General features: G+C 50.3%; 1 protein-coding gene across 3 annotated transcripts in view; it reads right to left on the bottom strand.

The window, feature by feature from the left end:
* Positions 1 to 26,423, bottom strand: part of LOC140395708 (transmembrane protein 41A-like) — a 98,864-nt gene that overhangs the window by 20,329 nt on the left and 52,112 nt on the right. For all 3 annotated transcript variants that reach the window (XM_072483832.1, XM_072483813.1, XM_072483823.1), the window contains exons 2-3: positions 21,710 to 21,863; positions 3,969 to 4,130 (exon numbers count right to left, since the gene is read on the bottom strand). In XM_072483832.1, coding sequence (XP_072339933.1) covers positions 3,969 to 4,130; positions 21,710 to 21,863 — 316 coding nt within the window. The remainder of the gene's footprint in view (positions 1 to 3,968; positions 4,131 to 21,709; positions 21,864 to 26,423) is intronic.

The raw sequence follows: 26,423 nt of genomic DNA, 5'->3' as shown, positions 1-26,423 counted from the left end.
GCCGTTGGCCATCGCATTAAGCATTAAGACGTTCGGGGGTATGGAAAGGAATAGTGCCGGGGGGGGGGGGGGGGGGGGGGGGGGGGGGGGGGCGAGAGAAAGAGATAGAGGGTGTCCTTATATGCCGACGACTTGCTGTTGCACGTGTTGGAACCGAGTGTGTCAATAGGGGGAGTATTGGAGCTGTTTCGAGTGTTTGGGTCTTTCTCGGGGTACAAGCTGAATCTAGACAAGAGTGAGTATTTTGTCGTATCTCGGCCGGGTGTGTGGGGGGGGGGTACTGCCATTCCGTAGGGCAGGGACTCACTTTTGGTACCTGGGGGTGCAGGTTGCTCAGAAGTGGGGGGGGGGCTCTGCAGGTACAACATTTCTAGTTTGGTGGGGAGAGTGAAAGCTGATCTGGCAAGGTGGGATGGTCTCCCTCTGTCACTGGTGGATCAGGTACAGGTGATTAAAATGAACGTCTTGCCACGATTTCGTTTTTTTTTCAATGCCTGCCGATTTTCCTGCCAAAGGCTTTTTTCAGAGAGATTGAGGGAAGGATTACGTTGTTCATATGGGGAGGGAAGGTGGCCAGAGTTAGAAATCTGCTACTACAGAGGGGAAGGCAGGCAGGGGGTTTGGGTCTTCCGAACCTGATGTATTACTTATTACTACTGGGCGGCGAATGTGGAGAAGGTGCGGAGCTGGGTAAGAGGGGTTGATTCCTAGTGGGTCAGAATGGAGGAGAGTTTGTGCAGGGGGTCGCAATTGAAAGCACTGGCAACAGCGCCGCTCCAGATAGCCCCGGGGAAGTACTCGGGGAGTCTGGTAATAATAGCTTCATTGATAATTTGAAGACAGTTTTGCCAACACTTAGGGTTGGGGGCAGGGTCAAGGGAAAGGCCGATTCGGGTGAACCACAAATTTGAGCCAGGGAGGTGGGATGGAAATTATCGGAAATGGGAGGAGAAGGGGATTAAGACACTGAAGGATTTGTTTCTTAGGGGTCGGTTTGAAGGATTGAAGGAGCTGGAAGCGAAGTATGGGCTGGAGCAGGGGGAAATGTTTGGATACATGCCGGTTCGAGATTTTGCCAGAAAGGAGATACAGAACTTCCCGGAGGAGCTGGCCTCCACATTGCTGGAGGAGGTGCTGACGACAGGGAGACTGGAGAAGGGGGTAGTGGCAGCGGTCTACGGAGCTTTTTTGGAGGAGGAGAAGACACCGCTGGAAGGGATCAAAGCAAAGATATGGAGGAGGGGTTCTGGTGTGAGGTGCTCCGGAGAGTGTATGCCTCCACATCGTGCGCGAGGTTTGGGCTGATACAGCTGAAGGTGTTATACAGAGCACACCTCACGAGGGTGAGGATGAGCCGATTCTTTGAAGGAGTAGAAGATGTGTGTGAACGTTGCGGGGGGGGCCCCCGCTAACCACGTTCATATGTCTTGGTCCTGTCCAAAGCTAGAGGATTACTGAAAGGAGGTTTTTAGGATAATTTCTGAAGTGGTGCACGTGAAACTGGACCCGGGCCCCCGGGAGGCCATATTCGGGGTGTCGGACCAGCCAGGGTTGGAAACAGGTGCGGAGGCAGATGGTGTAGCCTTCGCCTCGTTGATCGCACAAAGGTAGATCCTGATGGTTGATGGGTTGGAGGGCAGCCTCTCCACTCTGTGCCCTGGCGTGGCAGGGGGACCTGCTGGAATTCTTAACTCTTGAGAAGGTTAAGTTTCAACTGAGGGGAAGGATGGAGGGGTTCTACAATTCATGGGCATTATTCATTATGCACTTTCAAGAACTGGATAACGTCGAACATTAGTTTTTGGGGGGGGGGGGGGGGGGGGGGGGGGGGTGTTAGTGGTGGCCATGGGTGATTCGGATTCCTTGTCAGTTGTTTATGTGAACGTGTGGGCGAATGTTTTGGGTTTGGTGGGAGGATGGGATCGTTGTTATCAATATGGGGATTGACATATTTGTTACTGATTATTGTTTATTACTGATTATTGTTGGTCGGTGTAAATTTGGGAGAAAATGTGAAAAAGGAGGAAAATAATGAAATATTTTTTAAAAATATATATAAATTTTAGCCATGGCAAATAACAATATACCAATCTATTAAGAACTTGTAAAAAATAATTATTGGGAGAAACACCACGTGCACTTCCATCACATCGCACAACCGGAAGCCCCTTCTTCTCCATTTTGTCTGCCTTTTCCAAATGTTGTGTACCCTGGAATACCTTATTTCCCCAACCTTGTAACCGTGACTCCGTAATGGTGATTAGATCTCAAATATTTATCACTATTTGTTCCACTAGTGGATCTACCTTGTGACAAACACTTTGCGCATTTAAATAAAAAGGCCTTTAATTTTATTACTACTATTATTTGCACGCACCTTGTTCGCAGATGCAATATTACTGTTAAACATACTGTTCCTTCCGGCCCCACTCTGCTCGTCTTTAGCAAGCCCAAGAATAATGTAAAATATTCCATGGCGTGAGGAAGTTCCTCTAGTCACCATTTGTCCCTCAATAAACACAATTTTAATGGGGCTGGTTTAGCACAGTGGGTTAAACAGCTGGCTTGTAACGCATAACAAGGCCAGCAGTACGGTTTCAATTCCCGTACCAGCCTCCCCGAACAGGCGCCGGAATGTGACGACGCGGGGCTTTTCACAATAACTTCATTGAAACCGACTTGTGACTATAAGCGATTATTGTATTATTTACCTGATCATTATTGTTCTCACTCCCCTCCCACCTCTTCCACCCCCTCCCCGCTTTCAATCCCCCCCCCCATCCCTTTCTCGCCCTCACCCCCTTCTCTCCCTCCCACATGCACCAAATTCTTGATTTAGCACTAAGTTTATGAAGCACACTGTTCTCAGACCACTTGGTGTTTCTCCACTCTCTTATTTAGCATATGTTCAGCCCCTCAGTGATACCCTCAGCCTCCACAAGATGGTCATTTTTGTCCCTAATCAGCCCCACAGTTCATTTGACTCTCCTTTTACTATGCCACAGTACAGTGCCATAGTCTACCCTAGGAACATAACAGGAGTAGGCCATTCAGACTGTTGAGCCTATTCTGCCATTCTATTAGATCATGGCTGATCTTCCACCTCAATGCCACTTTCCCACACTACCTCCATATCATTTGATGTCATTAGTCTCCAGAAATCTATCCAATTTGGTCCCTCCACCCCACCATTTAATCAGATCACAGTTGATTGCACCTCAACTCTCCGTATGCTAGCCATTGCTCCACAATACCTTCACTTAAAAAATAAATGTCAGTCTCAAATATTACAATTGAATTCCAGGACCGTTGGCATTTCAGGAGAATGAGCTCCAGGTCTCTAACTACCCTTTGTTAAAAGAAAATAATGTTAAAATTGTGTTCCTTTGTTCTGGACCAAACAATATGGTTTCTCTAAACAGCCTTACAAATCCCTTCATTATTTTCAATTAGCTCACATATCAACCTTGTAAATTCAAAGGAACACAACCCAAGTTAATGCAACCTGTCCTCAATTTATGTAGCTTGGCCAAGTTAGAAAGCTCTGGATTCAAGTCTCTCTCCAAACATTTAGTACATAATCTAGGCTGATACCAAAGTAGAGTACTGAATAGTGCTGTACTGTAGGAGGTGCTGTCTTTTCAAGATCGGTTAAATCGATGCCCTATATTGCCTGCCCAAGAATATGTAAAATATTCCATGGCATGAGGAAGTTTCTCTAGCCACCATTTGTCCCTCAATGCCACCATTTGTCCCTCAATAAACACAATTTTAAATGGTCATTTACCTTAGTGTTGTTTTTGGAGCTTGCTGTGTGCAAACTGGCTGCCATATTTGAATAATGACAGAAATCCACTGGCTGAACAACACTTTTGGAATACCCAGAGTGCATCAAAGCAAGCTTTCTTTTCCCTCTTACTATAGTGAACCTATGCCACCATGTGAAAACAAGAGGAATAGTTATTTACCTTGTGCTGTAGCATTGAGAGTCTCTCAGGAAATCGATGCACCAGGAACTGTTTACCGTACGTCTTGGAGAGCAGGAAGCAGAAGGTTGCTCCAATTGCTGTTAAAATACAGCACAAGGCAAGACCCAGCCATGGTCCAAATAATGCACCCGCTAATATATTCTATTGAAAGAAAAGAGGCTGTATCAATGAGGAATGATTAACTATTTGTATTCACACAAGAAAATTTCCAGAACTACCAGAAAGGCTCAAGACAGGGAAATAAAATGGCGAAAGGAAAACAGAAAATGTTGGAAATATGCATCAGGTCTGACGATCGGCAACCTGAAACATTTCTGTTTTATTTTAGTTTTCTGGCAGTCACAGTATTTTGAAAGAAAACATTGGGGAAGATTGATGAGCTAAACAATGTTCCCACTGCACAGGTAGCACGACCACCAGAGCAGAGTGTTTCACAGACTCAGGTGCACTGGAGACTACCTGCTTATGCAAGTAATCACAGCCAGATGAAAAAAATTGGAAAAACTTACTACAGCAGGATAGAGTTGGGCCACTCACGACAACAATACCAAAGATTAACGTAAAGCTGCAAAGACACAGCAACAATTCTCGAAAGAGACGACTTCCGGTGGCGGCTATGAAGGAGTAAGTCGCACATTTGGTGGCTCCCGCTCTGGTCAGACTTTTGGACCTTTCCCCCCGATTTTCTACCGGACTTGAATTGTAAAACTGATGACAGAGGCAATTGTGTACTGAATTCCCACATCGGTGCATGGAGAGAAGGACTGGAAGTGCTCGTAAAGGCAGAAACAGAAAGACAGAGAAGGCTTGGGCTGAAGCTGCAGCAGGAGACAGCATGGCGGAGGACCAGACCTCTGGTTTGTCAACCCAGTGGTCAACAGAGCAGCTGATGCAAGTTATTCAGGTAGGCTTTGCTAAGCAGAAACGGGACTGCTTGGACCCGATAAAAGTGTCGATTGAGAGGTTGGAGCATAGATTGGACTCCCAGGATCGGGCGATCCAGAAGGTGGAGAAGGCGCTGGCTGAGCAAGAAGAACATCAGACTGCGGTGGAGCTGGAGGTGGGGATGTTGAGGGACCAGCAGAAGAAGCTCCTGAAGAAGGTGGAGGACCTAGAAAATAGGTCCCGCCGGCAGAACCTAAGAATCGTCGGGCTCCTGGAAGGATCCGAAGGAACGGACGCTGGGGCATACATCGCAGACATGTTTGTGAAGCTGCTGGGGGATGGGGCATTCTCCCGGCCCTTGGAGGTGGATAAGGCTCACAGAGCACTCGCGAGGAAGCCGCGAATGGGAGACCCCCCCCTCCCACGAGGGCAATGGTGGTGAGATTCCACAGGTTCTCTGATAAGGAGCGCATTCTACAGTGGGCCAAGCAGACACGGAGCTGCAAGTGGGACAATAGCATCCTGCGGGTTTAAGAGGACCTGAGTGTAGAGGTGGCCAGGAGGAGAGCAGGCTTCAACCAGATTAGGTCGATCATTCTTAAGAAAAAGGTGAAGTTTGGGCTGTTATACCCAGCATGTCTCTGGGTCATGCATGAGGATGAGCACTTCTACTTCAAGTCGCCTGAGGACACGTTGGACTTTGCGAAAAAGAAAGGGCTTGTGATGGAGTGAGAACTTTTGAACTTGGCTGCAACGTTCACGTTTTTGTTTTTTCTTTTTGTTTCTCTTTTTGTAAAAAGTTTCTCCTTTTGCGTTTCATGGAAGATGTTTGTAGTGCCGTTTGCATTGATTTGGAACCAGCGGTAGAGCTGAGTGAGTTAAGGTTTTCATTTGCACTGTTGGGGGATGGAGGTGTGTTTGTTTTGATCTTGGGTGTTTTTCTGTTGGGCAATCGTGTGGGGATTGTTTGATGTTAGAGTTTCTGTGTATGAGCGGGGGTGGAAACAATAGGTGGGAGACTATCTGGCGCCGGGGATGGGGGCCACCAAGCTAGCTGGGTGAGCTAGCTCTCGGAAGCGCAGTGGGAGGGGAGGGGGGTGGTGCATATGTTTGGTTGGTGCATATGTTTGGTTTAGTAAACGGGTTGGGTTACAGGGTGTTGTTACTGGGGTGGGGGTGAATGTTCTGCTGACGAGGGAGGGACTTGGGCTGAGGGACAGAGAGGAGTTTGGGGGCTGCCTGGGGATGGACCGGTGGAGGCACGGAGCATGGGCTGGAGGCAGGCCTAAAAAAGGGGATGGCTGATCGGCGAAGGGGGGGGGGGGGGGGCAATGAGCCCCCAACTAGGCTGATCACCTGGAATGGTTAAGGTTAAATGGGCCGGTCAAAAGGGCACGTGTGTTCACGCATCTTAGGGGATTGAAGGTGGACGTGGTAATGTTGCAGGAGAAGCACCTTTGAGTAACGGACCAGGTTAGACTGAGGAAATGCTGGGTCAGTCAGGTCTTTCACTCGGGACTAGATTCAAAGACTAGAGGGGTCGCGATCCTGATCAATAAGCGGGTGGTGTTCGAGGCGGGTAGAATAGACTTGGACATGGGAGGTCGGTACATTATGGTCAGTGGGAATCTAGAGGGGGTGCAGGTGGTATTAGTAAACGTGTACGTGCCAAATTGGGATGATGTGGAGATTACAAAGAGGATGCTGGGGAAGATACCGGACCTGGACTCACACAGGTTGCTCATGGGAGGGGACTTCAACACCGTTATGGACCCTGGCTTGGAGCGGTCAAGCTCGAAAACAGGCAGGGTGCCAGCAATGGCAAAGGAACTAAGAGGGTTCATGGAGCTGATGGGGTGTGTGTGGGGGTGGGGGTGGATCCATGGAGATTTGGGCAGCCGAGGGTGAAGGAGTTCTCCTTCTACTCACCTGTGCATAAAGTGTATTCCCGGATTGATTGATTTTGAGCAGGGCCTTGCTGGCTGGGGTGGTGGACACGGGGTACTCGGCGATCACAATCTCAGTCCGTGCTCCGCACTGGGTTGACCTGCAGGTTAGTAAAGACAGTAACCAGCGCCCGCACTGGAGGTTGGATGTGAGACTTTTGGCGGATGAAGGGGTGTGCGAGCGGCTGAGGAAATGTATTCAGAGCTACCTGCAGGTCAATGACATGGGGGAAATTTCAGCAGCGGTGGTGTAGGAAGCACTGAAGGCGGTGGTCAGGGGGGAGCTGATCTTGATCCGGGCCCATAGGGAGAAGGTGAACAGGGCAGAGACGGACCGACTGGTAAAGGAGATACTACAGATACTACCAGGGGCTGGTTTCGCACACTGGGCTAAATCGCTGGCTTTTAAAGCAGACCAAGGTAGGCCAGCAGCACAGTCAATTCCCGTACCAGCCTCCCCGAACAGGCGCCGGAATGCGGTGACTAGGGGCTTTTCACAATAACTTCATTTGAAGCCTACTTGTGACAATAAACGATTTTCATTTCATTTCATTCACAGATGGATAGGAGATATGCGGAGACCCCAGAGTCAGGGCTTTTAAGGGAACGGCAGAGGTTAGCTTGCTGACCACAGGGAGGGCGGTGCAGCAGCTGAGAAAGGCGAGGGGAGCGATCTATGAACACGGAGAGAAGACCAGCAGAATGCTTGCACAGCAGCTAGAAAGACGGAGGCAGCTAAGGAGATAGGGAAAGTAAAGGACGGAGATGGGAACCCTGGTTGGTGATTCAGTAGGGGTGAATAAGGCGTTTAGGGATTTCTACAGCAGGCTGTACAGGTTGGAACCCCCTACGGGGCCGAAGGGGTTGAGGCACTTCTTGGAGGGGCTGAATTTCCCAAAGGTGGACGGGGAGCAGGTAGAAGTGCTGGGGGCCCCAATCGGGCTGGAAGAGATAGTGGTGGGCTTGAAGGCCATGCAGGCGGGTAAGGCCCCGGGTCCGGACGGGTACCCAGTGGAGTTTTATAAAACGTTCTCAGGGATATTGGGGCCGGTGTTGTTGAGGATGTTCAATGAGGCAAGGGAAAGAGAGGTGTTGCCCCCGACAATGTCACAGGCAACGATTTCGCTGATTCTTAAGCGGGACAAGAACCCGGAGCTGTGTGGGTCCTACAGGACGATCTCCCTGTTGAATGTAGACGCCAAGTTGCTGGCCAAAATCTTGTCCTCCAGGATCGAGGATTGTGTTCTGGACGTTATTGGGGAGGACCAGACGGGCTTGTTAAGGGCAGGCAGTTGGTGGCCAATGTAAGAAGGCTGTTAAATGTGATCATGATGCCCCCGGAAGGTAGGGAGGTGGAGGTAGTGATCGCAATGGATGCAGAAAAGGCTTTTGAGCGGGTAGAATGGGATTATCTGTGGGAGATACTGGGACGGTTCGGATTCAGGCGGGGCTTTATTGACTGGGTCAGGTTACTATATCAGGCTCCTGTGGCAAGTGTACGGACGAATAGGACAACATTGGACTATTTTAGACTGCACTGGGGGACGAGACAGGGATGCCCCCTCTCCCCACTGTTATAGCCCACTGGCTATAGAGCCGTTGACATTTGCTCTGAGAGCCTCGAGGGGCTGGAAAGGACTGGGCCGGGGAGGGGGGGGGGGGGGGGGCACAGGGTTTCGCTCAATGCGAATAACCTGCTTCTGTACGTTTCGGGCCCAATAGAGGGGATGGAAGAAATCATGAGGATTCTAGGAGAATTTGGCCAGTTTTCAGGGTATAAGCTTAATATGGGAAAGACTGAGATGTTTGTGGTCCAGGCGAGGTGACTGGGAGAGCTGCCGTTTACATTAGTAGAGGGAAGCTTTAGGTACCTAGGCATCCAAGTGGCGCGGGAATGGGACCGGCTACATAAATTGAATCTGGCCCGGCTGGTGGACCAAATGAAGGACAATTTTCGGAGATGGGACGCGCTTCCGTTGTCTCTGGCTGGGAGGGTGCAAACGGGGAAGATGACGGTCCTCCTGAGATTCTTATTTGTATTTCAGTGTCTCACCATCTTTATTCCGCGGTCCTTTTTTAAGCGGGTCAACAGAGTGATCACGGGCTTCGTCTGGGTGGGCATGACCCCGTGAGTAAGGGAGGTAATGCTTGACTTCCGGGTGCGGCGATGACCAGCTGAGTCACACGTTTCGGCAGCTCCCGGTGGAACGGACTTTTGGGCTCTTAATAAGAGCCCCAACGGCAATTTTAACGGCTAAAAGTACTGTGCGGTGAACCAGAAGGGAATCCCCCCTGGATACGGATGAAAAAAGGAGAGGAAGGTGGCCGGATTGCGGTAGATCCTTTAGAGCAGCGGCAAGGAAGGCAAGCAAAAACCAAGATGGCGTCGGAAGGTGGCAGTTTAATATGGGGCCCTGAACAACACGTGTTTTTGAAACGCTGCGTGGAAGAACTCAAAAAGGAAATGAAGAAGAAGCTGCTGGCCCCGATATTACAGGCGATCGAAGGGCTAAAGGAGGAGCAAAAGACCCAGGAGCGGGAGCTTCGGGTCGTGAAGGCAAAGGCTGCCGAGAATGAGGACGACATACAGGGCCTGGTGGTAAAGACGGAGATGCACGAGGCACACCATAAACGATGTGTGGAAAGGCTGGAGGTGCTGGAGAACAACGCGAGGAGGAACAACCTAAGGATTCTTGGTCTTCCTGAAGGTGCGGAGGGAGCGGACGCCGGGGCATATGTGAGCACGATGCTGCACTCGTTAATGGGAGCGGAGGCCCCGGCGGGTCCGCTGGAGGTGGAGGGAGCATACCGAGTGATGGCGCGAGGACCGAGAGCAGGAGAAATTCCTAGAGCCATAGTGGTGAGATTCCTCCGTTTTAAGGACAAAGAGATGGTCCTTAGATGGGCAAAGAAAACTCGGAGCAGTAAGTGGGAGAACGCGGTGAACCGCGTATACCAAGACTGGAGTGCGGAGGTGGCGAGAAGGAGGGCGAGCTTTAATCGGGCCAAGGCGGTGCTTCACAAAAAGAAGATAAAATTCGGAATGCTGCAACCGGCAAGACTGTGGGTCACATATCGAGGGAGGCACCACTACTTTGAGACGGCGGATGAGGCGTGGACTTTTATCGTGGAAGAAAAATTGGAATGTGCGGGTTATTTTTTTTAAAAAAGAACGTTTGAAACAAAGTGCTAGGGCGAGTATGGGGGGCGAAGAGGGGGGTAAAAAGGGGGGAAAGAGGAGTTTTATGTTATTAATCCTGCGATGTGGTAACTTTTCTCTCTTCCACAGGAGGTGGTGGGGGGAGGAAAGGAGGTGGAGGAGATGGGGCGTTGGCCATTGGGGGCGGGGCCAAGGGGGAAGCGCGGGCTCGGTTCCCGCGCTATGATAATCATGGCGGGAATAGGGAAGCAGGAAGGAGGGGGCGTCGCACGGTGAGAGCCGAGGTCATGGGGGAAGCCAAGGTCGGCCAGAGTTTGCTGACTTCTGGGAGCAACATGGGGGTGTAACTACGCTAGTGGGGGATCTAGCGGGGGGGGGGGGGGGGGGGGGGGGGGGGGGGAATTATTGGGCTGCTGCTGCTGGGGAGAGGGGGTAGCTGGCATGGGGTGGGATGGGCGGGGGAGCACCGCCTGGCGGGGGGGACAGCTGCGTGGGAACCGGGTGAGGAGCTGGAAAAAGGGGATGGCTAATCGACAAGGGGGGGGGGTAGGAAGCCCCCCAACCCGGCTGATCACGTGGAACGTGAGAGGGCTGAACGGGCCGATAAAGAGGGCACGACGGGTACTCGCACACCTGAAGAAACTTAAGGCAGACGTGGTTATGTTACAGGAAACGCACTTGAAACTGATAGACCAGGTGAGACTACGCAAAGGTTGGGTCGGGCAGGTGTTCCATTCGGGGCTAGATGCGAAAAACAGGTGGTGGCTATATTAGTGGGGAAGCGGGTAATGTTTGAGGCAAAGACTATAGTGGCGGATAGCGGGGGCAGATACGCGATGGTGAGTGGCAAACTACAGGGGGAGACGGTGGTTTTGGTAAACGTATATGCCCCGAACTGGGATGATGCCAATTTTATGAGGCGTATGCTAGGACGCATCCCGGACCTAGAGGTGGGAAAGTTGGTAATGGGGGGAGATTTCAATACGGTGTTGGAACCAGGGCTGGACAGGTCGAGGTCCAGGACTGGAAGGAGGCCGGCAGCAGCCAAGGTGCTTAAAGATTTTATGGAGCAGATGGGAGGAGTAGACCCGTGGAGATTTAGCAGACCTAGGAGTAAGGAGTTTTCGTTTTTCTCCTATGTCCACAAAGTCTATTCGCGAATAGGCTTTTTTGTTTTGGGAAGGGCGTTGACCCCGAAGGTGAGGGGAACGGAGTATACGGCTATAGCCATTTCGGATCACGCTCCACATTGGGTGGACTTGGAGATAGGGGAGGAAACAGAAGGGCGCCCACCCTGGAGAATGGACATGGGACTAATGGCAGATGAGGGGGTGTGTCTAAGGGTGAGGGGGTGCATTGAAAAGTACTTGGAACTCAATGATAACGGGAAGGTCCAGGTGGGAGTGGTCTGGGAGGCGCTGAAGGCAGTGGTTAGAGGGGAGCTGATATCAATAAGGGCACATAAAGGAAAGCAGGAGAGTAGGGAACGGGAGCGGTTGCTGCAAGAACTTCTGAGGGTGGACAGGCAATATGCGGAGGCACCGGAGGAGGGACTGTACAGGGAAAGGCAAAGGCTACACGTAGAATTTGACTTGCTGACAACGGGTACTGCAGAGGCACAGTGGAGGAAGGCACAGGGTGTACAGTACGAATATGGGGAGAAGGCGAGCAGGTTGCTGGCCCACCAATTGAGGAAAAGGGGAGCAGCGAGGGAAATAAGGGGAGTGAGGGATGAGGAAGGAGAGATGGAGCGGGGAGCGGAGAGAGTGAATGGAGTGTTCAAGGCATTTTACAAAAAATTATACGAAGCTCAACCCCCGGATGGGAGGGAGAGAATGATGGGCTTTCTGGACCGGCTGGAATTTCCCAAGGTGGAGGAGCAGGAAAGGGTGGGACTGGGAGCACAGATTGAAATAGAGGAAGTAGTGAAAGGAATTAGGAGCATGCAGGCGGGGAAGGCTCCAGGACCGGATGGATTCCCAGTTGAATTTTTACAGGAAATATGTGGACTTGCTCGCCCCGCTACTGATGAGGACCTTTAATGAGGCAAAGGAAAGGGGACAGCTGCCCCCGACTATGTCTGAGGCAACGATATCGCTTCTCCTAAAGAAGGAAAAGGACCCGCTGCAATGCGGGTCCTATAGACCTATTTCCCTCCTAAATGTAGACGCTAAGATTCTGGCCAAGGTAATGGCAATGAGGATACAGGATTGTGTCCCGAGGGTGGTCCATGAGGACCAAACTGGGTTTGTGAAGGGGAGACAGCTGAATACGAATATACGGAGGCTGCTAGGGGTAATGATGATGCCCCCACCAGAGGGGGAAATCGGAGATAGTGGTGGCGATGGATGCCGAGAAAGCATTTGATAGAGTGGAGTGGGGTTATCTGTGGGAGGTGCTGAGGAGATTTGGTTTTGGAGATGTGTATGTTGGATGGGTGCAGCTGTTGTATAGGGCCCCAGTGGCGAGTGTGGTCACGAATGGGCGGGGATCTGCATACTTTCGGCTCCATAGAGGGACAAGGCAGGGATGCCCTCTGTCCCCATTATTGTTTGCACTGGCGATTGAGCCCCTGGCAATAGCATTGAGGGGTTCCAAGAAGTGGAGGGGAGTACTTAGAGGAGGAGAAGAACACCGGGTATATCTGTATGCGGATGATTCGTTGTTATATGTGGCGGACCCGGCGGAGGGGATGCCAGAGATAATGCGGACACTTCAGGAGTTTGGAGAATTCTCAGGATATAAACTGAACATGGGGAAAAGTGAGTTGTTTGTGGTGCATCCAGGGGAGCAGAGCAGAGAAATAGAGGACTTTCCGCTGAGGAAGGTAACAAGGGACTTTCGTTACCCGGGGATCCAGATAGCCAAGAATTGGGGTACATTGCATAGGTTAAATTTAACGCGATTGGTGGAACAAATGGAGGAGGACTTCAAGAGATGGGACATGGTATCCCTGTCACTGGCAGGGAGGGTGCAGGTGGTTAAAATGGTAGTCCTCCCGAGATTCCTCTGTGTGTTTCAGTGCCTCCCGGTGGTGATCACGAAGGCTTTTTTCAAAAGGATCGAAAAGTGTATCATGAGTTTTGTGTGGGCCGGGAAGACCCCGAGAGTGAGGAAGGGATTCTTACAGCGTAGTAGGGATAGGGGGGGGGCTGGCACTACCGAGCCTAAGTGAGTACTACTGGGCCGCCAATATCTCAATGGTGAGTAAGTGGATGGGAGAAGATGAGAGAGCGGCGTGGAAGAGATTGGAGAGGGCGTCCTGTAGGGGGACTAGCCTACAAGCTATGGTGACGGCCCCATTGCCGTTCTCACCGAAGAAATACACCACAAGCCCGGTGGTGGTGGCGACTTTGAAAATTTGGGGACAGTGGAGACGGCATAGGGGAAAGACGGGAGCCTTGGTGGGGTCCCCGATAAGAAATAACCGTAGGTTTGCCCCGGGGAGAATGGATGGGGGATTTGGAATATGGCAAAGAGCAGGAGTAACGCAACTGAAAGATCTGTTTGTGGATGGGAAGTTCACAAGTCTGACCGAGAAATATGGGTTGCCCCAAGGGAATGCATTCCGGTATATGCAACTGAGGGCTTTTGCGAGGCAACAGGTGAGGGAATTCCCGCAGCTGTCGACGCATGAGGTGCAGGACAGAATGATCTCAAAGACATGGGTGGGGGACGGTAAGGTGTCAGACATATATAGGGAAATGAGGGACGAGGGGGAGATTATGGTAGATGAGCTGAAAGGGAAATGGGAAGAAGAGCTGGGGGGAGGAGATTGAGGAGGGGCTGTGGGCGGATGCCCTGAGTAGGGTAAACTCATCGTCCTCGTGTGCCAGGCTAAGCCTGATTCAATTTAAGGTGTTACACAGGTCGCATATGACTGGAGCACGGCTCAGTAAATTTTTGGGGGTAGAGGATAGGTGTGCGAGATGTTCGAGAAACCCAGCGAATCACGCCCACATGTTTTGGTCATGTCCGGCACTACAGGGGTTCTGGGTGGGGGTGACAAAGGTGCTTTCGAAAGTAGTGGGGGTCCAGGTCGAACCAAGCTGGGGGTTGGCTATATTTGGGGTTGCACAAGAGCCGGGAGTGCAGGAGGCGAGAGAGGCCGATGTTTTGGCCTTTGCGTCCCTAGTAGCCCGGCGCAGGATACTGTTGATGTGGAAGGAAGCCAAGCCCCCGGGGGTGGAGACCTGGATAAACGACATGGCAGGGTTTATAAAGCTGGAACGGATTAAGTTCGTCCTAAGGGGATCGGCTCAAGGGTTCACCAGGCGGTGGCAACCGTTCGTCGAATACCTCACAGAAAGATAGAGGGAATGGAAAAGAAGAAGGCAGCAGCAGCAGCCCGGGGGGGGGGGGGGGGGGGGGGGGGGGGGGACCAGAAGGACACTCAGGGTTGTTAATATATATGTATAATATGTATAGGTCGTTGCTATAAATAATTGTATATTGGACTGTTAAATCATATTTTTGGAGAGTGTTTATCTGAGACAAGGCAGTTGCCATTTAGTTTTAGTTTTCGTTTTTGTTATATATTATTTATTCTTTGTTTATAAAGCAGGTCATTGTTATTTATACTGTTATATTATTGTGTAAAGGATACACAATGTACTGTGATGGTTGACCAAAAATTTTCAATAAAATATTTTTTTAAAAAAGGAAGGTAATGCTTGAGTGGAGTCGGGGAGAGGGCGGGCTGGCGCTGACATATTTTAGCAACTATTACTGGGCGGCTAATCTAGCCATGATCAGGAAGCGGGTAGTGGGGGAGGGGTCGGCATAGGTACATAGAACATAGAAAATACAGCACAGAACAGGCCCTTCGGCCCACGATGTTGTGCCGAACCTGTGTCCTAGATTAATCATAGGTTATCATTGAATTTACAGTGCAGAAGGAGGCCATTCGGCCCTTTGAGTCTGCACCGGCTCTTGGAAGGAGCACCGTACCCAAACTCAACACCTCCACCCAACACCAAGGGCAATTTGGACATTAAGGGCAATTTATCATTGGCCAATTCACCTCACCCGCACATCTTTGGACTGTGGGAGGAAACCGGAGCACCCGGAGGAAACCCACGCAGACACGGGGAGGACGTGCAGACTCCTCACAGACAGTGACCCAAGCCGGAATCGAACCTGGGACCATGGAGCTGTGAAGCAATTGTGCTATCCACAATGCTACCGTGCTGCCCTTAAGAACAAATAAATCTACACTATATCATTTTACCGTAATCCATGTACCTATCCAATAGCTGCTTGAAGGTCCCTAATGTTTCCGACTCAACTACTTCCACAGGCAGTGCATTCCATGCCCCCACTACTCTCTGGGTAAAGAACCTACCTCTGATATCCCTCCTATATCTTCCACCTTTCACCTTAAATTTATGTCCCCTTGTAATGGTGTGTTCCACCCGGGGAAAAAGTCTCTGACTGTCTACTCTATCTATTCCCCTGATCATCTTATAAACCTCTATCAAGTCGCCCCTCATCCTTCTCCGCTCTAATGAGAAAAGGCCTAGCTCCCTCAACCTTTCCTCGCAAGGCCTACTCTCCATTCCAGGCAACATCCTGGTAAATCTTCTTTGCACCTTTTCCAGAGCTTCCACATCCTTCCTAAAATGAGGCGACCAGAACTGTACACAGTACTCCAAATGTGGCCTTACCAAAGTTTTGTACAGCTGCATCATCACCTCACGGCTCTTAAATTCAATCCCTCTGTTAATGAACGCGAGCACACCATAGGCCTTCTTCACAGCTCTATCCACTTGAGTGGCAACTTTCAAAGATGTATGAACATAGACCCCAAGATCTCTCTGCTCCTCCACATTGCCAAGAACTCTACCGTTAACCCTGTATTCCGCATTCATATTTGTCCTTCCAAAATGGACAATCTCACACTTTTCAGGGTTAAACTCCATCTGCCACTTCTCAGCCCAGCTCTGCATCCTATCTATGTCTCTTTGCAGCCGACAACAGCCCTCCTTACTATCCACAACTCCACCAATCTTCGTATCGTCTGCAACTTTACTGACCCACCCTTCAACTCCCTCATCCAAGTCATTAATGAAAATCACTAACAGCAGAGGACCCAGAACTGATCCCTGCGGTACGCCACTGGTAACTGGGATCCAGGCTGAATATTTGCCATCCACCACCACTCTCTGACTTCTATCGGTTAGCCAGTTCGTTATCCAACTGGCCAAATCTACCACTATCCCATGCCTCCTTACTTTCTGCATAAGCCTACCATGGGGAACTTTATCAAATGCCTTACTAAAATCCATGTACACTACATCCACTGCTTTACCTTCATCCACATGGTCACCTTCTCAAAGAATTCGATAAGATTTGTAAGGCAAGACCTACCCCTCACAAATCCGTGCTGACTATCCCTAATCAAGCAGTGTCTTTCCAGATGCTCAGAAATCTTATCCTTCAGTACCCTTTCCATTACTTTGCCTACCACCGAAGTAAGACTAACTGGCCTGTAATTCCCAGGGTTATCCCTAGTTCCTTTTTTGAACAGGGGCACGACATTCGCCACTCTCCAATCCCCTGGTACCACCCCTGTTGACAGTGAGGACGAAAAGATAATTGCCAACGGCTCTGCAATTTCATCTCTTGCTTCCCATAGAATCCTTGGATATATCCCGTCAGGCCCGGGGGACTTGTCTATCCTCAAGTTTTTCAAAATGCCCAACACATCTTCGTTCCTAACAAGTATTTCCTCGAGCTTACCAATCTGTTTCACACTGTCCTCTCCAACAATATCGCCCCTCTCATTTGTAAATACAGAAGAAAAGTACTCGTTCAAGACCTCTCCTATCTCTTCAGACTCAATACACAATCTCCCGCTACTGTCCTTGATCGGACCTACATTCGCTCTAGTCATTCTCATATTTCTCACATATGTGTAAAAGGCCTTGGGATTTTCCTTGATCCTACCCGCCAAAGATTGTTCATGCCCTCTCTTAGCTCTCCTAATCCCTTTCTTCAGTTCCCTCCTGGCTATCTCGTATCCCTCCAATGCCCTGTCTGAACCTTGTTTCCTCAGCCTTACATGAGTCACCTTTTTCCTCTTAACAAGACATTCAACCTCTCTTGTCAACCATGGTTCCCTCACTCGACCATCTCTTCCCTGCCTGACAGGGACATACGTGTCAAGGACACGTAGCACCTGTTCCTTGAACAAGTTCCACATTTCACTTGTGTCCTTCCCTACCAGCCTATGTTCCCAACTTATGCACTTCAATTCTTGTCTGACAACATCGTATTTACCCTTCCCCCAATTGTAAACCGTGCCCTGTTGCACGTACCTATCCCTCTCCATTACTAAAGTGAAAGTCACAGAATTGTGGTCACTATCTCCAAAATGCTCCCCCACTAACAAATCTATCACTTGCCCTGGTTCATTACCCAGTACTAAATCCAATATTGCCCCTCCTCTGGTCGGACAATCTACATACTGTGTTAGAAAAGCTTCCTGGACACACTGCACAAACACCACCCCATCCAAACTATTTGATCTAAAGAGTTTCCACTCAATATTTGGGAAGTTAAAGTCGCCCATGACTACTACCCTATGACTTCTGCACCTTTCCAAAATCTGTTTCCCAATCTGTTCCTCCACATCTCTGTTACTATTGGGGGGCCTATAGAAAACTCCTAACAAGGTGACTGCTCCTTTCCTATTTCTGACTTCAACCCATACTACCTCAATAGGGTGATACTCCTCGAACTGCCTTTCTGCAGCTGTTATACGATCTCTAATTAATAATGCCACCCCCCCCCCCACCTCTTTTACCACCCTCCCTAATCTTATTGAAACATCTATAACCAGGGACCTCCAACAACCATTTCTGCCCCTCTTCTATCCAAGTTTCCGTGATGGCCACCACATCGTAGTCCCAAGTACCGATCCATGCCTTAAGTTCACCCACCTTATTCCTGATGCTTCTTGCGTTGAAGTATACACACTTCAACCCATCTCCGTGCCTGCAAATACTCTCCTTTGTCAGTGTTCCCTTCCCCACTGCCTCAGTACATGCTTTGGTGTCCTGAATATCGGCTACCTTAGTTGCTGGACTACAAATCCGGTTCCCATTCCCCTGCCAAATTAGTTTAAACCCTCCCGAAGAGTACTAGCAAACCTCCCTCCCAGGATATTGGTGCCCCTCTGGTTCAGATGCAACCCGTCCTGCTTGTACAGGTCCCACCTTCCCCAGAATGCGCTCCAATTATCCAAATACCTGAAGCCCTCCCTCCTACACCATTCCTGCAGCCACGTGTTCAACTGCACTCTCTCCCTATTCCTAGCCTCGCTATCACGTGGCACCGGCAACAAACCAGAGATGACAACTCTGTCTGTCCTGGCTTTCAACTTCCAGCCTAACTCCCTCAACTTGTTTATTACCTCCACACCCCTTTTCCTACCTATGTCGTTGGTACCAATGTGCACCACGACTTCTGGCTGCTCACCCTCCCCCTTAAAGGATCCTGAAGACACGATCCGAGACATCCCTGGCCCTGGCACCCGGGAGGCAACATACCTTCCGGGAGTCTCGCTCGCGACCACAGAATCTCCTATCTAGTCCCCTAACCATTGAATCTCCTACAACTATTGCTTTTCTATTCTCCCCCCATCCCTTCTGAGCCCCAGAGCCAGACTCCGTGCCAGAGACCTGACCGCTAGGGCCTTCCCCCGGTAGGTCATCCCCCCAACAGCATCCAAAACGGTATACTTGTTTTGAAGGGGAACGGCCATGAGGGATCCCTGCACTGTCTGCCTGTTTGTTTTTTTCCCCCTGACTGTAACCCAGCTATTCTTGTCCTGTACCTTGGGTGTGGTTACCTCCCTGTAACTCTTCTCAATCACCCCCTCTGCCTCCCGGATGATCCGAAGTTCATCCAGCTTCAGCTCCAGTTCCCTAACACGGTCTTTGAGGAGCTGAAGTTGGGTGCACTTCCCGCAGGTATAGTCAGTGGGGACACCGGTGGTATCCCTCACCACCCACATCCTACAGGAGGAGCATGTAACTGGCCTAGCCTCCATCCCCTCTTACCTTACAGAATATAGCTGCTGTGTGGACTAACTAGATCTCCGCCCTCCGACTCTGCTCCCAGTCAGCTACACTTCCTGTAAACTCCTGGCTCTCTTCGCACTCTTTGTGGAAATGTCGGAAACAAAATGAAAGGAGCACCTTACTCCCTCCTCACCTAACTCCCTCGGTCACCAAACTCTCACTATCCCACTCAAAAAGCACCAAATTCAGCACTCCCTCGGTCACCAAACTCTCACTATCGCACTCAAAAAGCACCAAATTCAGCACTCAGTGCAAACAAAAACAGTACGTATGGAGGCGGCTTCATTTAAGGGCACCAGTTTGGGGGCGATGGTAACTGTGCCTCTGCTGTTCCCGCCGGCACGGTACTCCACCAGTCCCCTGAGAGTTTGGGGCCAGTGGAGGCGGCATATGGGAGCATCGATCTGGGCCCGAATTTGTGATAATCGCTAGTTTGCCCCGGGGAGTATGGACAGGGGGGGGGGGGGGGGGGGGGGGGTTCCGGTTATGGCAGAGAGCGGGGATTGAGAGGTTGGGGGATATGCTCATAGAGGGGAGCTTTCCAAGTATGAGGGCGCTGGAGGAGACGTTCGGGTTGGCAAGGGGAAACAAATTTAGGTATCTGCAGGTGCGGGACTTCCTTCGTAAACAGGTGTCAACCTTCCCACTCCTACCGCTAAGGGGGATTCAGGACAGGGTATTTTCCAGAGGGTGGGTAGGAGAAGGGAGCGTCTCAGACATTTATAAGGAGCTTATGGGGTCGGAGGAGACGCAGACCGAGGAGCTGAAGCTTAAGTGGGAGGAGGAGCTGGGAGGTGAGATAGAGGATGGTCTATGGGCAGACGCGTTGAGTAGAGTCAACGTGTCCGCAATATGTGCCAGGCTCAGCTTGATACAATTTAAGGTTGTTCACCGGGCTCACATGACAGTGGCCCGGATGAGCAGATTCTTTGGGGTGGAGGACAGGTGCGCAAAATGTGCGGGAGGACCAGCGAACCATGTTCACATGTTTTGGACATGTCCAAAGCTTAGGGATTTTGGCAGGGGTTTGCGGACGTCATGTCCACGATGTTAAAAACAAGGGTGGCGCTGAGTTCAGAGGTGTCAGAAGACCCGGGAATCCAGGAGGAGAAAGAGGCAGACGTTCTGGCCTTTGCTTCCCTGGTAGCCCGGAGACGGATACTATTAGCATGGAGGGACTCAAAGCCCCCGAAGTCGGAGACCTGGCTATCGGACATGGCTAGCTTTCTCTGTTTGGAGAAAATCAAGTTCGCCTTGAGAGGGTCACTGGTAGGGTTCACGCAGAGGTGGCAACCGTTCGTCGACTTCTTTGCGGGAAATTAATAGTCAGCAGACCGGGGGGGGGGGGGGGGGGGGGAGAGAAGAGTAGTAGTTTAGATTAGAGTAGGGGGTCAATAAGGGTGGGAACTGTACGAGAGGTAAATGGCTTTTGCACTATGTTTATGGTTTCATGTATATTGTTTATTTAGTTGCTGTTATTATACCAAAAATACCTCAATAAAATGTTTATTTTTTAAAAAAATTCTTGAAAGAAATGTCACGGTTACACAAAGGTGGTGAGATGCTGCTGTTCTTTAAGCCGTGAAATGAAATGATTCTGAAATCAAAAACAATTATTAAAAAGAGAGCAATGATGCTCAATATGCTCCGCGAGTAGCCTGCATTCATCAGTTTGGCACTAAGCTACACAGACCAGTTCGATCCTCAGCTTGTGGCCAGTTAGTTGATTCCAGCCAAGGTAGCAGCTGAGGCATAACATATGTCCTGAGCATTTCAGGGCTACGAGTTGGAGAAAGAAAACAAAATCCAGCCAGGGTTTTTTCCACTGCTGTGTGTGCATGGACATCAGTGTTGATAGGATCACTAATGCCCTGTTCGGACATATCAAAGACCAATGATGGTCTCTCAAACGCAAACCAAAGGTATTCTGTACCCACAGAATAGTAATTCAGAGAATGTCAGCAAATGTAGGAGAGGAATCATAGAATTTTGCAACTCAGAAGCTGTCCGTTTGGTCTGCTGCAGTGGTGCTGGCTTTCCATCACATGGTAGAGGCCAATGCCACAGGCACATTTAAGGGGAAACATACGAGGGAGAAAGGAATGCAAGTCTAGGCTGATAGACTAAGCTGAAATAGGGTGAGAAGAGGCTCTTGTCCAGCATAAACACTGGCATGGGCCAGGTGACCTATTTCTGTGCTATAAATACTTTGTAATTTAACTAGTGCTGTCTTTGTTTTACTTTGTGGAATAGTAACAGCCTCCACCCATTTTCTTAATGAAAATATTCCTTTTTTTTTGCACTGCCAAAATGCTTCATAATATTCTTTGGAAGTTATTTATATTTACACATTTAAAAGAGCAACACTCCTCTGCCTAATCAATTAGTACTCAATAAGGGGCAGCACGGTGGCAGCACTGCAGTTGCACGGCGCTGAGGTCCCAGGTTCGATCCCGGCTCTGGGTCACTGTCCGTGTGGAGTTTGCACATTCTCCCAGTGTTTGCGTGGGTTTCGCCCCCACAACCCAAAGATGTGCAGGGTAGGTGGCTTGAACACACTAAATTGCCCCTTAATTGGAAAAAAATGTAATTGGGTACTCTAAAATTATTATTATTTTTTTTCAATTAGTACTCAATACTTGCCAGGAAGGAGGAGCCGGGGATTGCAAAAGTCTGTTTGTAGAGGTACGCGCTGCAAAAGAGCAACAATACATAACCAGTGTGCTGAGCTCTGTAGGAATGCAGCAGGCCAGCAATTGCTCGCAATTCTTCCAGGTCAGATGGAAATGTCAGTGACCTGTAGAAAGCAAAATGAAAGAATGAGATTATCACTGAAAAAACGAGACTACAATTGAATCAAATTCAGATACAAATGATACATATATAAACTCATCCAAGCAAATCCTCATTTAACTATGGAAAGTGTTTCGTTTTCCACAAGTATTTCTTTGAACATATGTGAGTGTAGAAAATCATCAAGGTTGTAAACTCGGAAGAAGGGAAAATAATTGGGTACTCAATTTTAAAAAAAAAAAATTAGGAAGCAGGGGTCAACTGACAACAAGCTTGACCTTTAAAGGTCTGAGCATTGCAGCTAGTGAAGTGAAAAGTTCTAACATCTTGGGAAAGACTCGCTTTCCTAGCCAACGCCATTTTGGACGGCCCCCTAACAAAGGGAAACCACGGAGAACCTGCAGAGGTGTGTGTGTGGTGGTGTGTGGGGGGGAGAGAAAAGAGAACCCCCCCCCAAAAAAAACCCAGGATTATCACCTGGAATGTTAGGGGACTTTCATCCTAGAGAGAGCATGGAGAGTATCAGCTCCATGCAGGCGAGGAATGCCCAGAGGCCCGACAGACTTCTATAAGAAATTCACACCAGCCCTGGCCCTGCGAGACAAGTTCCTAGACTCGCTGGCGAGGGGCACCCTGCCTCCTACGCTAACACAGGCCACGATATTGCTGATATCCAAGAAAGACAAGGACCCGAAGGAATGTGGATCATATAGACCCATTTCACTGCTGAATGCAGACATGAAGATACTTGCAACGGTCCTGGCCAAGAGACTGGAAAACTGCGTACCAGAAGTGGCCAGACGGGCTTTGTCAACGGTAGGCAGCTAACTGCGAATATCAGGCGGCTGCCGAGTGTAATAATGACCCCTTTCGGGGAGAGAACACCAGAGGTGTCATGGCAGCATTGTTGAGCAAGAGGGTGAGGTTTCAGATGGAGACGGTGGTGGTTCATTCGGGGGGCAAGTGCGTGATAGTGACTGGTGTGTTGGAGGAGAGGTTGGTGGTACTGGCAAGCGTATATGGCCCCACTTGGGATGATGCGGCATTTGTGAAGAGGTTGCCATCCTGGATCTGGACACCCATGAGTTGATAGTGGTGGGGGGGGGGGGGGGGGGAGCTGTGCTTGCTGGCCCAGTCGAGGTGGGGGGTGCAAAGGCATTGGCTCATGAGGGGTTTTAGGGGCGGGGAGGGTGTGGCCTGTAGATTTTTACACCCAAGGGATCAGGAATATTCGTTTTCCTCCCCGGTGCACAAGGTGCTTTTGAGGATTGACTTTTTTGTGGTGGAAAAGGCTGGGGTTAAGATATCGGAGTACTGTGCAACTGTCATCTCGGATCAAGCTTTGCATTGGATGGATGTGGTTTTGCAGAAGGGGGCAGCCCAGAGGCCAGGGTGGAGAATGGATGAGGGGTTACTGTCGGACCGAAGTTCTGTGACAAGATAGGGAAGGTGATTGAGGAGTATGTGGGGTTTAATTATACTGGGGATGTCTCATGGTCAGCAGTCTGAGAGGCTCTGAAGGTGGTTGTGAGGGAGGAGGTGATCTTGTCTAAGGCTAGGGTGGATAGGGAGGAGAGGGAGGAATGCCAACGATTGACAGAAGAGAATTTGAAGGTGGATGGGAGGTACGCAGGGGACCCGGACCGCCTGGCAAAGAGGCGCGATTTAACCTCTTGTCCATGGGGAAAGCGGTGCGTCAGTTGAGAAGGGCGAGGGGAGCTGTCTATGAGTACAAGGAGAAGGCAGGGTATATGTTGGCAAGTCAGCTCTGGAGGGAGGCCGCGGTGAGGGAGATAGCTCGGGTGCAGGATAAGACGAGGGAGTTGGTGGTGGCTCTGGAACAGATTAATGAGGTGTTCTATAGAGACCTGCATAGGACCGGAGGAGGAACGGGAGAAGAGGGAGTTTCTGGATGGTCTGGAGTATCCGAGGTTGGGGTTGGAGGAGCCAGTGGGGAGGAAGAGGTGAAGGTGGTTATTGGGAAGATGCAGGCAGGGAAGGCGGCGGGGATGGAAGGGTTTCTGGTCGAATTCTATAAAAGATTCAAGGATAGGCTAGTGCTGTTGATGGTGGGAATGTTTGAGGAGACAATGGTTAGGTATGTCTTGCTGAAAACAATGGAGCAGGCTTCCATTTCGCTGTTGTTAAAGGAGGACAAGGATCCGGTGGAGTGTGGGTCATAAAGGCCCATATCTCTGCTGGATGTGGATGCCAAGATACTGGCAAAGGTGTTGACATTAAGGTTGGATGGGTGCCTCCCAAAGTTGTTTTTTTTTTTATAAATATTTTTATTCTCCATTTTCACATTTTCCTTCAAACTTTACACCCCACCCACAAACAGTAACAAATACAAAATCAATCCCCTTAACAATACCAACGATCCCATCCTCCCACCACCCCAAACAACGGCCCACCTGTCAATATATGCATCCCATAAAACAAACACTCCCACGGTGGCAACAAAAAAAAAGGAGAAAAAGAAAAAGGAGTCCGGGACCGCCCATGGTCACCATTGACCTATAAAGAGTCCACTCCCCCTCACCCCCCTACACTCAACACCATCCAACCTCTGAAAGAGTACCATACATGATACTCAAGAGTTGTCAACCCCCCCCCCCCCCCAGTCTCCAACTCCTCCTGTCCACTGCCTCTTGTAAAACTCGGTTCCTTCCCCCCAACATGTCACCCCGGCTAGACCACTCGGACCCTGTTCTGCCAGGCTCAGGTGGCCGCAGCCCCTCCCCCCCACCTCACTCCCGTTCACTGGCCGGCTTAAACCGGCCAGCGTGGAGGCCCCCGTCCAGGTCCCTTTCCCCCTTGCCCGGCCCTAGGAAAGCCCAGACATCCCCTTTTAGCACACAAACCCCGCATATCCACCTACACCCCAAAGAGCCCTCATTTCGAGTGAAAGTCCCATCACTTCCCTTGTCCAAATATATACAACATTGGCTCCTTGAGCCCATACACCCGCATGCAGTGAAACAAAAAAGAAGAAAATACAGTCATGAGGTTACATCGGCACATGGCCATTTCCCAATTCTGCCACAGTCCTTCTGCCTTCGCAAACTCCTCCGCTGCTTCCGCTGTTCCAAAATGAAAGTCCCTGAGCTTGTAAGTCACCCTCAGCTTCGCTGGATATACAATGCCGCACTGCACCTTGCTAATGTACAGTGCCCTCTTCACCCGGTTGAAGGCAGCCCGCCTCCTCGCCAGCTCCACCGTAAAGTCCTGGTATACACGTATACCAGCTCCAGCCCAATACACCACCCGCTTCTACTTGGCCCAGCTCAGGACCTTCTCCTTCGCACTGTACCTACGGAAGCACAGAGTCACTACCCTTGGCGGCTCACTCGCCTTTGGTACAGGCCTCCACGACCGATGAGCCCGATCCAGTTCATATCTGGAGGGATCCTCCCCCTCCCCCAATAGTTTCGCCAGCATGGCGGCAAAATACTCAGTCGGCCTCGTCCCTTCAACTCCTTCGGGCAGCCCCACAATCCTCAAATTCTGTCGCCTGGATGTGTTTTCCAGGTCTTCCATTTTTCCTCACAGATCCTTGTTAATGTCCTTCACCTTCCGCATCTCCTTCCCCATCGAGGCAAGTTGATCACCGTGCTGCAATAACGTCTTCTCCACTTCCTTCAGCGCCTCCCCTTGCTCTCGCACCTCCGCCACTGCCTTCGTCACCGGGGAAATCACCTGCTCCACCAGCACACTCAAAACCTCTCATCTCCTTTCTCATTGTCTCCATGTATTTTGTAAACTGCCTTTCGAATTCCGCAGCCATCACCTTAGTTATTTCTCCAGCCATAAGCAACGCGGCCTCCCCTGGTGCTCCAGCTTCCATTTTCCTTGGTGACCCCGCGATGACCTTTCCACTCCCCGACGGACCTTCAGCTGTTTTCCTTACGGACGTTCTTTTGCTCACCCTCGACATTTTTCTTCACTGTGCCTTCACTCTGCTGCCTCTGTGCCTTCTCCCTGCTTTTGCCGCCTCCGTGAACCCTGGGACCGGGCTTAAAGCCCCGAAAATGCCGTTCCCGAACGAGAGCCCTCCATTGTGCGGCCGCCTCCCACCCGCCGTCACCAGAAGTCCCGGGTGCCTCCCAAAGTTGATTGGGGAGGACCAGACGGGGTTTGTAAAGGGAAGACTGTTATCCTTGAATGTGAGGTGGTTGTTGAACATGGTGCTTTCTCCGGCAGAAGGAAGGGAGACGGAGCTGGCGTTGGATGCGGAGAAGGCGTTTGATCGGGTGTAGTGGAGCTATTTGATGGCGCTATTGGAGAAATTTGGGATTGTGGCATGGGTGGAGCTGCTATACAAATGATCCGATGGAGAGTATGTGCACAAATAGTATGGACTCAGAATATTTTGTATTGCACCGGTGTAGAAGGCAGGAATGCCCATGTCCCCCATTTTTGTTTGCATTGGTTAGAGTCCTTGGCTATTATGCGGAGGGGTCGGGGTTGTGGAAGGGGATAGTGAGGGTGGGGGGGGGGGAACATAGGGTGTGCTCATATGCAAAAGGTTTTGTTGCTGCATATTTCAGAGCCGAGCTCTTCA

Source organism: Scyliorhinus torazame, chromosome 2 (assembly GCF_047496885.1).
Source record: "Scyliorhinus torazame isolate Kashiwa2021f chromosome 2, sScyTor2.1, whole genome shotgun sequence".
Taxonomy (NCBI): domain Eukaryota; kingdom Metazoa; phylum Chordata; class Chondrichthyes; order Carcharhiniformes; family Scyliorhinidae; genus Scyliorhinus; species Scyliorhinus torazame.
This window is presented reverse-complemented; position numbering and strand designations above follow the sequence as displayed.